We start from the raw sequence: 15,266 nt of genomic DNA, 5'->3' as shown, positions 1-15,266 counted from the left end.
TTTCCTGTGCTGTACTGGCTGTTTTGTTTTGTTCTGCCCATCTCTCAGAGTCTCACAACATGGAAACAGACCTTTCGATCCAACTCACCCGCACCGACCAGATGTCCCAATCTGACCTAGTCCTATTTGTCAGCACTTGGCCCATGTCCCTCTAAACCTGTCCTATTCACATACCCATCCAGATGCGTTTTAAATGTTATAATTGTACCAATCTCGATGACTTCTTCTGGTAGCTCGTTCCATACATGCATGAAAAAGTTACTCATCAGATCCTTTTTAAGTCTTTCCCCTCTCACCTTAAACCTATGCCATCCAGTTTTGGACTCCCCCCACCCTGGAAAAAAGACCTTGGCTATTTACGCTATCCATGCCCCTCATGATTTTATAAATCTCGATAAGATCACCCCTTAGCCTCCAACACTGCAGGGAAAACAGCCCTAGCCTATTCAGCCTCTCTCCATAACTCAAAACCTCCAGTCCCAGCAACATCCTACTAAATCTTTTCTGCACCCTTTCAGGTCTAACAACATCCTTCCTATAGAAGGATGACCAGAGTGATACACAATATTCTAAAAGTAGCCTCACCAATGTCCCGTACAGCCGCAACAGGACATGCCAATTCTTTTTGGCGTCCTGTCCTAAATTTGGCTCAATGACAATGACAATGACAATTGGGGAGACAGGCCGCCTACTTGCGGAACGTTTCAGAGAACACCTCTGGGACACCCGGACCAACCAACCCAACCACCCCGTGGCTCAACACTTCAACTCCCCCTCCCACTCCACCAAGGACATGCAGGTCCTTGGACTCCTCCATCGCCAGACCATAGCAACACGACGGTTGGAGCGCCTCATCTTCCATCTAGGAACCCTCCAACCACAGGGGATGAACTCAGATTTCTCCAGTTTCCTCATTTCCCCTCCCCCCACCTTGTCTCAGTCAAATCCCTCGAACTCAGCACCGCCTTCCTAACCTGCAATCTTCTTCCTGACCTCTCCGCCCCACCCCACTCTGGCCTATCACCCTCACCTTGACCTCCCTCCACCTATCGCATTTCCAACGCCCCTCCCCCAAGTCCCTCCTCCCTACCTTTTATCTTAGCCTGCTGGACACACTTTCCTCATTCCTGAAGAAGGGCTTATGCCCAAAACGTCGATTCTCCTGTTCCTTGGATGCTGCCTGACCTGCTGCGCTTTTCCAGCAACACATTTTCGTCAATGACAATCCTTTGATTACACGTTTCGGAAGTACTTGGGACATTTGACTACACTAAAGGTGCTATATAAATGCAGGTTTTGGTTGGCACTGCCAAATAAATATAACTTCTGCAACAACGCTGCTGGCTGACACATGTTGGGACAGAGAGTCCTCAAACAGCGATCGCTGCTCACAGAGTTCCTTACATTGAGCTGGATGGAAATCACTGGCACATGAAAATAAGTGAATGAATAAAATATGAAACAAATAGGTTGGAGAAGAAGCCATCACTGTTTACTCTTCTATCTTTTGCAGTAGATTCAGATCAGAAGCTATTTCTGATGATCAACATCACTCTCTCAATCAGATTGGAGGAAAAAACAAAATGAGATAGGTTTCACAACAATTCATAACAAAACTGCAGGCCACACCACCAGTGCTTCATCCGAAGGCTCACTGATGATGTTATCTAGTATGGTGATAAAAACGAACCTTCCAGCTCAGCGAGCAAACTGACATCCAGGAGGAACAGTGTAGCTACAGAGGTCTCTTGTACTCAAACGTCATTACTTTAAGATCAATATTCATTCATTCTCTGCATCATCACAGAATAAAATCTCTGCAGTATCTCTACAATCTCTCCAGCCCAACAAGTCCACACTGACCCTCCAAAGAGTAACCCACACAGACCCATTCCCTCTACTTACTCCTGACTCGTGCCCCTAACCTACACATCTCTGAACACTAGGGGCAATTTAGCACAGCCAATTCACCTAACCTGCACATTTTTGGAATGTTAGAGGAAACCAGAGCACCTGGAAAAAACCCAAGCAGACACAGGGAGAATGTGCAAACTCCACACAGACAGTGGCCTGAGGCTGGAATCAAACCCGGGCCCCGGGCGCTGTGAGGCAGCAGGGCTAATCACTGAACCACTGTGTCACACCAAGTCGGAGGTTTGTGGATTCAACTCCAATCCAGGTCTTGAGCATATGATCAAGGCTGACATTTAGGAAATGCCATATTACCAGAGATGCTGACATTCAGAGGATATGCTAAACCATGGCTCTCTCTGTCTTCAGCACATTCCAAGATTCAATTGCGCAACTGTGAAACTTCAACTTGTACGCAAGACAGTATCTATCCCTCAATCAGCATTGATTGAAGTGGATTAACTGGTCATTTTTTCATCACTGTTCATCATTGTGTACAAATTAGCTGCTGTGTCCCCTATATTAAAACAATTTGTAGGCAGTCAGTTCATGTGACACTTTATTAATTCCTACATTGGAAATAGAACCAGTCTGCCTCAGGCTGAGTTGGGGGCATCACAGTGCCTCCATGGGTAGCACTGTTGCCTCAGGGCACCAGGAACCAGGGTTTGATTCCAGTCTCGGCCAACTGTCTGTATAGAGTTTGCACATTTGCCCAATGTCTGTGTTGGTTTCCTCTGAGTGCTCTGGTTTTCTCCCACAGTCCAAAGATGTGCAAGTTAGGGTGGATTGGCCATGGGAAATTGCCCATACTGTTCAGGGATGTACAGGTTAGGTGCATTAGTCAGGAGTAAATGTAGAGTGATAGGATAGGGGAATGGGTCTGGGTGGGTTACTCTTCGGGGGGTCTGTGTGGACTTGTTGGGCTGAAGGGCCCAGTTCGACAGTGTAGGGATTCTATGATTCAAGGTTAGGATACAGACAGACTCTTACCTCACACCTTTAATGCATTGTCTAAAGTGAGATGTCACCTTTTTTTATATAAAACTTAAGTTATCTCAGGACTGTGACTTGAAAGAGGTTCTGGGATTCACATATTAATGAATCGAAACCTGCACCCCCATTCTAATTGATTAAAGACTCAACAGCCATCCAGGTTTGTTTAATGCATCGTATCAGTTGCATGACACTTTGATCTTTTACGATAAATTCTGTGTCCTACGATTCTGCCCAACTAGCTACCTGAGGAAGGAGCAGTGCTCCGAAAGCTAGAGCTTCCAAATAAACCTGTTGGACTATAGCCTGGTGTTGTGTGATTTTTAACTTTGTCCACCCCAGTCCAACACCAGCTCCTGCACATCATATATTGAAACAATCACTGCACTTTAAAAATAATTGAAAGTGTTGGGAAATAAAAAGTCTGAAAGATGGTATTTAAATGCACTAACTTAACAGATATTCTTCACTAATACAGAATAAAAGAATGTTCCTCCAGTTACGTTAATGATCACATCACAAACAAGCTTAAAGTCCACCCTGGTCAATGTTGAATTGTTTGTTCTGAACCAGAGACTCAAGAAGTGGTGACTACCTCAGACAGAGAAATGCTGAATCAGGAAATGAACAGCAGGGTGATGCTTATCCGAATCAGCTGGACAAAGACCTAATGGAGAAGGATAGGATCTGACAGAATCCATGATGCCCCAACAGTTGATGAGCCAAACTACACTGCATGGGATTGTGTACAGATGATGGACACTTGAGCAAGAGACCAGGAAGCAGCTGGCCAAAAAGAAGTGACCACCTTCCGAATCAGAGGAAAGAGAAAGGAATAGCATTGACAGGAGATGTGGTTAGACACACCACTGAGGGGCAAAGACTTGACCAGCCAAGCTTTCATACACGATAGAACATGTCAGTCCTTCTGACCTCTGTTACTGCAGAGGTTGTGATGTTAAGTGCTAGAAAACATATACCTTCCCAACCTGCCTGATGCTGAAGTTCTGCCACAACCCATCTAGGTCACAGCAAAAGTACCTTTTATAATTATCAGCTGCATTTCCAACATTATAACAGTGACAACACCTCAAAACTACTTCACTGGCTGTGAGTGTTTTGAGATATCCAGAAGGAAAGGCAAACATACCGAAAAGGGTACCTGCATTTTATCTCCTAACCCAACATACTGGCCACGATCCAGGTCAAACGTGGTTGAGGTTTGTGGCTGAAATCCCCTCTCCCTTCCACTGTGCACTCTGCCCCTCTCCAAAAAATCTGATTGCAGCCACACCCATCCCAAAACTTGCTGCAGTGCCCCCGTCACTTCAGAAAATCACAGCATTCTCCCCCAGTTCCAGCAACACACAGCAGCCTCACCCTCTCACTCCCGAAACCCACCGCAGTGCCCGGAACCATTCCCGAAACCACTGCAGTGCCCCGAACCATTCCTGAAACCACCGCAGTGCCCGGAACTATTCCCGAAACCACTGCAGCACTCGGAACCATTCCCGAAACCACCGCAGTGCCTCGAACCATTCCTGAAAACCACCGCAGTGTCCGGCACCATTCCTGAAACTCACCGCAGTGCCCGGAACCATTCCCAAAACCCACCGCAGTGCCCAGAACCATTCCCAAAACCACCACATTGCCCAGCACCATTCCTGAAAACCACCACAGTGCCCGGAACCATTCCCGAAACCCACCGCAGTGACTGGCACTATTCCCAAAACCCACCGCAGTGCCGGGAACTATTCCCGAAACCCACCACAATGCCCAGCACCATTCGTGAAACCCACCGCAGTGCCCGGAACCATTCCCAAAACCCACCGCAGTGCCCAGAACCATTCCCAAAACCACCACAGTGCCCAGCACCATTCCTGAAAACCACCACAGTGCCCGGAACCATTCCCGAAACCCACCGCAGTGACTGGCACTATTCCCAAAACCCACCGCAGTGCCGGGAACTATTCCCGAAACCCACCACAATGCCCGGCACCATTCGTGAAACCCACCGCAGTGCCTGGAACCATTCCCGAAACCCACCGCAGTGCCCAGCACCATTCACGAAACCCACAGCAGTGCTCAACACCATTCCTGAAGCCCACCGCAGTGCCTCGAACCATTCCCGAAACCCATCGCAGTGCCTCGAACCATTCCTGAAACCCATCGCAGTGCCCAACACCATTCCTGAAGCCCACCGCAGTGCCTCGAACCATTCCCGAAACCCATCGCAGTGCCTCGAACCATTCCTGAAACCCATCGCAGTGCCCAACACCATTCCTGAAGCCCACCGCAGTGCCTCGAACCATTCCCGAAACCCATCGCAGTGCCTCGAACCATTCCTGAAACCCATCGCAGTGCCCAACACCATTCCTGAAGCCCACCGCAGTGCCTCGAACCATTCCCGAAAACCACCGCAGTGCCTTGAACCATTCCCAAAACCCATTGCAGTCCCCAGCACCATTCCTGAAACCCACCGCAGTGCCTTGAACCATTCCCGAAACCCATTGCAATGCCCAGAACATTCCCAAAAACCATCACAGTGCCCAGCACCATTCCGGAAAACCACCGCAGTGCCCGGCTCCATTCCGGAAAACCACCGCATGGCCCAGCTCCATCCCCGAAACCCAGCGCAGTGCCCAGCTCCATTCCCGAAACCCACCGCAGTGCCCGACACCATTCCTGAAGCCCACCGCAGTGCCTCGACCCATTCCTGAAAAACATCGCAGTGACTGGAACCATTCCCAAAACCCACTGCAGTACCTGGAACCACTGCTGAAACTCACTGCAGTCCCTGGCACCATTCCCGAAACCCACTCCAGTGCCCCTACACTCCGGATACTCACTGTGCTCTCCCTCCATTCCAGTACCACACTGCAGTCTCTCCCTCTCACACCTGCTGCAGTGCCCCTTCCATTTTAGACATTCACTGCCATCTCTATCCCCGCCCAAATGCCAAAACCCATTGCAGTCCACCTACCACTCCTGAAAGACACTGCACTCAATCCCAAAACAACCTACATTGCTCGCACATTCCCAACTCCACAACCCCACTGCAGTGCCCCCTCCATCCCTGAACCCCACTGCAGTGCCCCCTCTGATCCCTGAACCCCACTGCAGTGCCCCCTCTGCTCCCCGAATCCCACTGCAGTGCCCCCTCTGCTCCCTGAACCCCACTGCAGTGCCCCCTCTGCTCCCCGAACCCCACTGCAGTGTCCCCTCCACCCCCCCGAACCCCACTGCAGTGCCCCCTCTGCTCCCTGAACCCCACTGCAGTGCCCCCTCTGCTCCCCGAACCCCACTGCAGTGTCCCCTCCACCCCCCCGAACCCCACTGCAGTGCCCCCTCTGCTCCCTGAACCCCACTGCAGTGCCCCCTCTGCTCCCCGAATCCCACTGCAGTGCCCCCTCTGCTCCCTGAACCCCACTGCAGTGCCCCCTCTGCTCCCTGAACCCCACTGCAGTGCCCCCTCTGCTCCCCGAACCCCACTGCAGTGCCCCCTCCGCTCCCTGAACCCCACTGCAGTGCCCCCTCCGCTCCCTGAACCCCACTGCAGTGCCCCCTCCATACCCTGAACCCCACTGCAGTGCCCCCTCCATACCCTGAACCCCACTGCAGTGCCCCCTCTGCTCCCCGAATCCCACTGCAGTGCCCCCTCTGCTCCCTGAACCCCATTGCAGTGCCCCCTCTGCTCCCCGAACCCCACTGCAGTGCCCCCTCTGCTCCCTGACCCCACTGCAGTGCCCCCTCTGCTCCCCGAACCCCACTGCAGTGTCCCCTCCACCCCCCCGAACCCCACTGCAGTGCCCCCTCTGCTCCCTGAACCCCACTGCAGTGCCCCCTCTGCTCCCCGAATCCCACTGCAGTGCCCCCTCTGCTCCCTGAACCCCACTGCAGTGCCCCCTCTGCTCCCTGAACCCCACTGCAGTGCCCCCTCTGCTCCCCGAACCCCACTGCAGTGCCCCCTCCGCTCCCTGAACCCCACTGCAGTGCCCCCTCCGCTCCCTGAACCCCACTGCAGTGCCCCCTCCATACCCTGAACCCCACTGCAGTGCCCCCTCCATACCCTGAACCCCACTGCAGTGCCCCCTCTGCTCCCCGAATCCCACTGCAGTGCCCCCTCTGCTCCCTGAACCCCACTGCAGTGCCCCCTCCATACCCTGAACCCCACTGCGGTGCCCCCTCCATACCCTGAACCCCACTGCAGTGCCCCCTCCACACCCTGAACCCCACTGCAGTGCCCCCTCCACACCCTGAACCCCACTGCAATGCCCCCTCCATCCCCGAACCCCACTGCAGTGCCCCCTTTGCTCCCTGAACCCCACTGCAGTGCCCCCTCTGCTCCCTGAACCCCACTGCAGTGCCCCCTCTGCTCCTTGGACCCCACTGCAGTGCCCCCTCCACACCCTGAACCCCACTTCAGTGCCCCCTCCACCCCCGAACCCCACTGCAGTGCCCCCTCTGCTCCCCGAATCCCACTGCAGTGCCCCCTCCACCCCCCGAACCCCACTGCAGTGCCCCCTCTGCTCCCTGGACCCCACTGCAGTGCCCCCTCTGCTCCCCGAACCCCTCTGCAGTGCCCCCTCCACAACCTGAACCCCACTGCAGTGCCCCCTCCACCCCCAAACCCCACTGCAGTGCCCCCTCCATACCCTGAACCCCACTGCGGTGCCCCCTCTGCTCCCTGAACCCCACTGCAGTGCCCCCTCCACACCCTGAACCCCACTGCAGTCCCCCCTCCACACCCTGAACCCCACTGCAGTGCCCCCTCCACACCCTTAACCCCACTGCAATGCCCCCTCCATCCCCGAACCCCACTGCAGTGCCCCCTTTGCTCCCTGAACCCCACTGCAGTGCCCCCTCTGCTCCCTGAACCCCACTGCAGTGCCCCCTCTGCTCCTTGGACCCCACTGCAGTGCCCCCTCCACACCCTGAACCCCACTTCAGTGCCCCCTCCACCCCCGAACCCCACTGCATTGCCCCCTCTGCTCCCCGAATCCCACTGCAGTGCCCCCTCCACCCCCCGAACCCCACTGCAGTGCCCCCTCTGCTCCCTGGACCCCACTGCAGTGCCCCATCTGCTCCCCGAACCCCTCTGCAGTGCCCCCTCCACACCCTGAACCCCACTGCAGTGCCCCCTCCACCCCCAAACCCCACTGCAGTGCCCCCTCCACTCCCTGAACCCCACTGCAGTGCCCTCTCCGCTCCCCGAACCCTACTGCAGAGCCCCCTCCACCCCCTGAACCTTGCTACAGTCTCCTCCCTCCCAAAAACTGTCCAGAATATTGTTGAATTAAGTCTGCTTGAAGATATTTTCTAATAGACCTGCTCTGTGATGTTGTTGCACCTCTCTGGAGCAGGTCAGGTTCTGTTATAAGGGGCTGTCCGCTCCCCCGGCTCCTCCCATTGCTTTTTGTTTGGTTGTTTTGAGTCCTAATAATTTCTCAAGTACATATCTTCAAAGTTCATCATGGGACGACATTGCAGTTTGCACCCTCAAGATGTAAGAGTCCGATATTAATGGCACACGGGCTAAGTGGGAAATTTCGGATGATAGGATCCAATTTTCAAAGGAGAATTGAATACCTACCTGCAAAGAAAGCATTTCCTTAGGTATGGGGAACAAGCACCAACAAGCACCAAGACATGGCTTGGCTGGTGGTGAGAAGGGCTCTGCCTGTGAGATCCTTTATGCACGCCTGGACTCTCAGCCGCACCGCACGCTGCCCTCGAAGCGGCTGCAGGGGGGACGAGACTGTCACACACCACCTTCTGGAATGTGCCTACGCAGAAGAAGTCTGGAGAGGAATGCAGTGGTGTTTGTTGAGGTTCGTCCCGAGCAGCGCCGTGATGCGGGGTTCCGTGCTCTACGGCCTGTTCCCCGGGACGCACACCGAGACGAACATCAACTGTACCTGGAGGATCATCAATTCGGTGAAGGACTCTCTCTGCGCGGTCCGAAACCTGTTGATCTTCCAGCTGAAGGAGTTGACCCCGACTGAGTGTTGCAGACTGGCACATTCCAAGGTCCAGGACTACGTGTTGAAGGACGCGCTGAAGCTTGGGGCAGCTGCCACCAAGGCGCGGTGGGGAAAGACCACCGTGTAACATCTGCCTGCCTAAAGAAGAACAGGGGACTCGCGCAGTCATTTGGGCTCTGCTGACGCCTCAGCTAAAAATGTAATTGTACAGACTTGTAAATAGGAATGATTACTCTGTTTCGGTATGCAAACAAATGGAATGTTTACATATGTATGGCATGTCCAACTGTACAGACCATTAAAGTATTTTATGAATAAAGTATATTTTTGAAATATTAAAAAAATTTCCCTAGGTGTGGGGAAAAGGCAGGGAGATTGGTTTGGATGAATAGCTCTTGTATGGACTGACACAATGGACTAAGTGCCTGCTGCTGTGATTCAATAGATATGAGGTCTCTGAAGGAGGAGAGCTGAAACTGCTAGGCAATGAAATTCCAACTGACAGTGCACAGCCTGTTACAACAGTGGAGTGGACAGGTATATACAAACATAGAAATTAGGATTAGAAGCAGTCCACTCAGTGCCTTGAGCCTGCTCAGTCCTCTGATAAGATTTTGAACACTGACTGTTGAATAGCAAAATCATACATACTGAAATCTGAACAGAAGTACTGAACTGCTGCAAAGAATCCATGCCCATATCGCAGCGACCCTAACCTCACCCAGTAAAACCCCCCAAGGGGAAGCTTTAAGAAGATGCATTCAAAAGTATGAAGTACTTGTAAGAACACTTCTGGGATGCTATGCAACCAGAAAATACAGATTTAAGATAATCGGCAGAGGAACCAGACTGGCAATACCTGTAGCAAGTCATTCTTCACATCGCCCGCTATGACTTGTATAAAGTTAAAAATCACACACACTAGGTTATATTCTAACCGGCTTATTTGGAAGCACTAGCTTTCGGAGCACTGTTCCTTCAACAGCATTGCCCGAGGGCAATGGAAAGAAATTCCATTGTGTCTTTCTCAAGGAAAAGTGGATTAAAAGGCTGAATTCACAGAACCATAGGGGGAGGGGGGACAATGAACTGAATAGCACTTCCAAAGAGCTTACATAGGCATCATCATCTGAGCAGCCTCCTTCCAACTTGTTTGTATGTATAAGATAACAGTTCACAGAAGATAGCATTCCTCCAACTCTCAGCAGGGAAATAAAGTCTCTAAACAACAATCTAGCATTCCTACACTCCATCAACCCTGACCTTTCACATACCACAGCCAACATTCCCATGCACCATACAGCTCAAGGAGCGGAAGATTCTGAGCAGCAACCGACCTAACCCTCTGTGAAACTGACAAGTCCGCTGCTCTCTGACTGATCTGGGTCTGTGACGTCCACTAACTCCATACCTTCTATCCTGGGAGAGCATCTACCTTCAAATCCCACACTGCCCAGTTCTCCTTCAGTTGCGAAACAGCAGCTTTTGGAGAACAGAGGTGATGGGGCAGGGAGGGGGTGGGGGGGGGGGGGGTGCGTTGTGAAACAAAGTCCTGGGGGCAAAGTGTAATTCAGCTGTTCCCCAGCTCCCCCAGAAAGAGTACTAAATCCCCATCTCTGAATTCCCTCCCTCCACCTCCCAAGTTCACCTGTTTGCCCATCCTGTCCTAATCTGTATAGGACAAGTTTCTAGTTGATTTTGTGCCTGTCCTTGTAAATCAAAACATCTCTCTCTCTCACACACACACACACATTCAAACATATCCCCAAGCAGCAGGAGTTGATATCAGTCAATAAAGCAGGAGTTGCCTTTCTCCTGGGGCCTCCGAGAACCGATAGATCTCTCTCCCTCCCCCCCATGTCCCTCTCCCTGGAGACTGTCTTTAATCAGATCGCTGGGAGTGGGCAGAGTTATCGAGCGGGATTTGTGCTCGCATTCCCACGCTGAATAAACAACAGAAACCAAATGGAAATACTGAAACATTTCTCAAGGATGAAGAGCTCTGCGTACTCCAAGTGGAAACCCTGAGCTGTGATGTCATCGACCATTTTGAACTCTTTATAACAAACGTGTGAGTGAAAAGCCCAGAGAGAAAGTGTATGAGTCTCTCAGTTAAAAATCACACCACACTGGGTAATAGTCCAGCAGTCTGAATACTGGTGGAAAGAGACGGCCGTTTGTGGCCACATGTTCAGACTGACTGTTGGACTATAACCTGGTGTAGTGTGATTTTTCACTTTGTACATCCCAGTCCAACAGCGACGCCTCCAAATCATGAATCTCTCACCTTGTGGAAGTCCGGGTCCCGGGCTCTGGCACCAGCTCTCAATCCATAAACAAAACGGTAAAAGCCACAATCTTCTCATATTTTCTTTCAAAGAGAAGAGTTCAGCTCCTTTGACGAAGGAAACTTCCCGCTGGCTCAGGGAACCCAACACATCGCCTCTGCACAGAGAGAGAAAACAGCTCCCACAAACTTCCCAAACGGCTTCTTTCTGGAACTTTGGCGGTCGACTCCCGGACTCAAGTTTAGACGATAGTTCTGTATGAAATAAATCTCCGGCAAACAGATAGAAAGGCGGAGGAGGGCTGGGTGCTTTTTAACTTATAAAACGTTTCAAAGTAGCAGCTCCAGCTGATGAATGGAGCCAATCACAGAGACCAAAGGGGCTTTACAAAAGAAATTGCATTTAAGACACTCTGAAATATTGCAGTTCAGTTTTTTTTTGGCTTTGGTATGGTAAATTGGAGTGTCCTGCTTTATAATTTGTGATCCTCTGCTCACGTCTGAGTCGCTGCTGTACCTCTACAAGTCTTCAAACTACTTCTAGCTCCTAATCTCTATCCAATTGCTTTTATCGTCGGTTCAGCCTCCCAGCCCCCTCTCTGGCTCTCCCTTTCTCCCTCCCTCCCTCTGACGAGAGAAGTCTAGCACCAGCAGAACGCGTCCAGTCACCGCTCCCAAACTCATCGCCTGACACACTTAAGTCACAGTGGTTGATCTGATTTGCAAAAAAACAAAATTGAACAATGTGGTCACAATTTGGTGCTGGGAAAGCAAGAGGCTGGAAGAACATCAAGAGCTGGAGGAGACAATGTTCGGGGTCTTAACCCATCTTCACAATGCTACTGTCAACTCTGAAACCCCCACAACCATCCACCCAAAAGTGCCCCACACCTGACATCCAGATTGGAGCTGGAAGTTTAAAATACTCCCTCAGCATTGTCACTGAGGGAGTGCTGTAGTGTACTCTTTCAGTTAGTTTCTTAAAGGGATGCACTCAAAAAGCATTGGAGACAGGCAGGCTAGGATGGGAAACTGGAGGACAGGGGCCAGCCCAGCCAAGATCTTAATGGAGTAGCAGGACGGAGGGGGTCAAATGGCCTAGCCGCCCGAAATACTGTGGCCTCGCTCAATAATTCTTTCTCTAGCAGCATTTGTTAAACAGATGAGCTGCTCGCTGTCACATTCCTGTTAATGGGATCTTGCTCTGCACAATGAGTTTGGCGAATGGACCTTCCTACCAAAAGCAATGTGCCAGGCATGGTCTCTCAGATTTCCGGTTGGTCATTTCCTACAACCAGATCCTAAAGGGCCCAGACCGGGATCAGCCCTGCTGGTCGATAATGCTTCCCCCTCCATCCCTCCCCCAGTCTCCTGTGTCCACTTTAGAATGCCAGTTAAATGCCCGAGGTCACAATCGAGAGGGTGGTGCTGGTGACCGAAGGGCTATGAAGAGCTTATGCCCGAAACATTGACTCGCCTGCTCCTCGGATGCTGCCTGGCCTGCTGTGTTTTTCCAGCGCCACCCTCTCGACTCTGATCTCCAGCATCTGCAGCCCTCACTTTCTCCTGGGGTACAGGTGACCCAGCTGGCAATATTCCAGAAACTGGGAGGAGACAGAGTCATGTGACAGCTCTCTGCAGCCACTATTCCTCATGCAAAAAATGGCATGGGCATCCGCAATGCCTCTCAATCATTGAAGTAATTTTGCAGCATAGTCATTGTTGCACTGACTAAGTCTGATCAGAGAGTGACAAACTATTTGTCAAAGGCTCACGGAATCCAATCCAATCAAATATGAGGTGATCCAATTGGGAAGGACGAATAAAGCAAGGGAATACTGATGAATGGTAGGACCCCAGGGGAGCATCGAGGCTCAGAGGAACATTGGTGTGCAGGCACACCAGTCCTTTAAGGTAGTGGGACAGATAGATAAAGTGGTTAGGAGGGCATATGGGATACTTGTCGTTATGAGCCAAGGCAAAGAGTTTTAGAGCAGGGAGTTATGCTGGAAATGTGTAAGATGTTGATTAGGTGACAGATAGAGTCTAGAAACATGGAAAATATATGTGAGAGTAGGCCATTCGACCCTTTGAGCATGCACCACCATTCAATACAATCATGGCTGACCATATAATCTCAGTATCCCACTCCTGCTTTCGCTCTGTATGCCTTGATTCTTTTAGCTGCAAGAGCCACATCCAGCTCCCTCTTGAATATATTTTGTGCCCAGCATTAAAGAGGGTGCAGGGGAGATTTACCAGGATGCTGCCTGTGCTGGAGAGTTTCCATCATGAAGTAAGATTGGACAGACTGGGGTTGTTTACCTGAGAGCAGAGGAAGTTGTTGGGGGGACATGACCGTGATGAATAAAATTTTAAAGGGCATAGACAGGGACTGTTCCTCCTGGGTTACCCTGGTCTGCTCTCCCTCCACTCTCATCCCTTTCCCTTTGGCGAGGAATCAATGACCAGGGACATACATTTAAGGGAAGGGGCAGCAGGTTTACAGGGAATGTGAGTAAAGGTCTTTTCATCCAGAGGGTGGTGGGAATCTGGAACTCTCTGCCTGTAAGGATGGTAGAAGTGGAAACTCTCACAACGTTTAAGAAGTACTTAGATGTACAGTGGGCGATGCCAAGGCACACAAGGCTATAGGCCAACTGTTGGAAATTGGGATTAGTATAGATAAATGTTTGTTTTTGTCCAGCACAAACTGAATGGGCCAAAGGGCCTTTTTCTGTGCTGTAAACATCGATGACTCGGTCTAGACTTGGTCTCAGTTCTCCAGAAATATATTGCAATTATATAGAGTCTTGATTGACCATCTCTCACTCCTCTTTTCCCTTCCTCAACATAGCTGCCCTCATTTCTGGGGATAAGCTGGCCATTGATATCCATCGCAAGTGCACTGACTCCTCAGTTTCCTGGACTGCACATCCTCACACCTGATTCCTGGAAGGACTCCATTCTGTTCTTGCAGTTTACATCTCTGTGCTGCATCTATCTGATGACCTTCAGAAATGGTCACATTTTCTCCAGCTGAGGATTCCACACCTCTGTGGTTGGCAAGACCTTCAACTATGTCTGACCCATTTCCCACCCTTCTGCCCTCACCCCTTCTCTTCTCTCCCACAACACTGATAGGAATCCCCCAATCTTCACTTTTCACCCACCAGCATCCACATCCAAGGGATTACAAGCCACCAATTCCGGTGGATTCCAAAACCAGGTCCATGTTTGCCTCTTCTCCCCTGTCAGCATTCTGCAGGGACTGTTCCTTCTGGGTTACCCTGGTCTGCTCTCCCTCCACTCTCATCACCTCCCTTCAACCACTTTCCCCTGCAATCACAGAAGGTACAATGCTTGCTTGTTTACTTCCTCCAACTCCTTATTCTTCCAACATTCCAGTTACTCTTTCCAGGTGAAGCAGTGACTTACCTGTGTTTCATTCAATCTGGTCGACTGCATTCACTGCTCGTAATGTGGACTCCTCTACATTGGGGAAAGAAGCACAGACTGGGCAACTGCTTTGCGTTGAACTATAATCTATCCATAGAAACGACTCCAAGCTTCCAGTTGCCTACCACATCAACACACTACCATGTTCCCTGGCCAACATGTCTGTCCGAGACCTGCTGCGGTGCTTTAGCAGGCCAGTACAAGCTGGAAGAACATCTCAACTTCCATTTATGATTTAGAGGTGCCGGTGTTGGACTGGGGTGTACAAAGTTAGAAATCACACAACACCAGGTTATAGTCCAACAGGTTTAACTGGAAGCACTAGCTTTCGGAGCGACACTCCTTCATCAGGTGGTTGTGGAGAATAGGATGAAACAGCAGCGTTCCAAAAGCTAGTGCTCCCAGTTAAACCTGTTGGACTATAACCCGGTGTTGTGTGATTTTTAACTTCCGTTTAAGCACCCTTCAGGACTCGATATTGAGTTCAATAATTTTAGGGCCTGAACACCTCCTTCAATGTATTTTACCCACCCCATATACCAGCCCCTGTTATTACATGGGCTGCTTTTCAGCAGCACTAACCAATTCTCACCTCCTCACTGGCCCCATTATCCACTTTGTTTTTTCCC

General features: G+C 50.9%; 1 protein-coding gene across 1 annotated transcript in view; it reads right to left on the bottom strand.

Annotated features, from left to right (window-relative positions):
• The window catches only part of axl (AXL receptor tyrosine kinase), a 218,986-nt gene extending 207,264 nt beyond the window's left edge, over window positions 1–11,722 (bottom strand). The window contains exon 1 of the mRNA XM_087984064.1: window positions 11,179–11,722. Within this exon, the coding sequence (XP_087840190.1) occupies window positions 11,179–11,257 (79 nt within the window). The 5' untranslated portion in view covers window positions 11,258–11,722. The remainder of the gene's footprint in view (window positions 1–11,178) is intronic.
• Between the last annotated feature and the right edge of the window lie 3,544 nt (window positions 11,723–15,266).

This window comes from Chiloscyllium plagiosum, unplaced genomic scaffold, assembly GCF_037043375.1.
Source record: "Chiloscyllium plagiosum isolate Xiang-an unplaced genomic scaffold, Cpla_swu_hap1 HiC_scaffold_47, whole genome shotgun sequence".
NCBI lineage: Eukaryota > Metazoa > Chordata > Chondrichthyes > Orectolobiformes > Hemiscylliidae > Chiloscyllium > Chiloscyllium plagiosum.
This window is presented reverse-complemented; position numbering and strand designations above follow the sequence as displayed.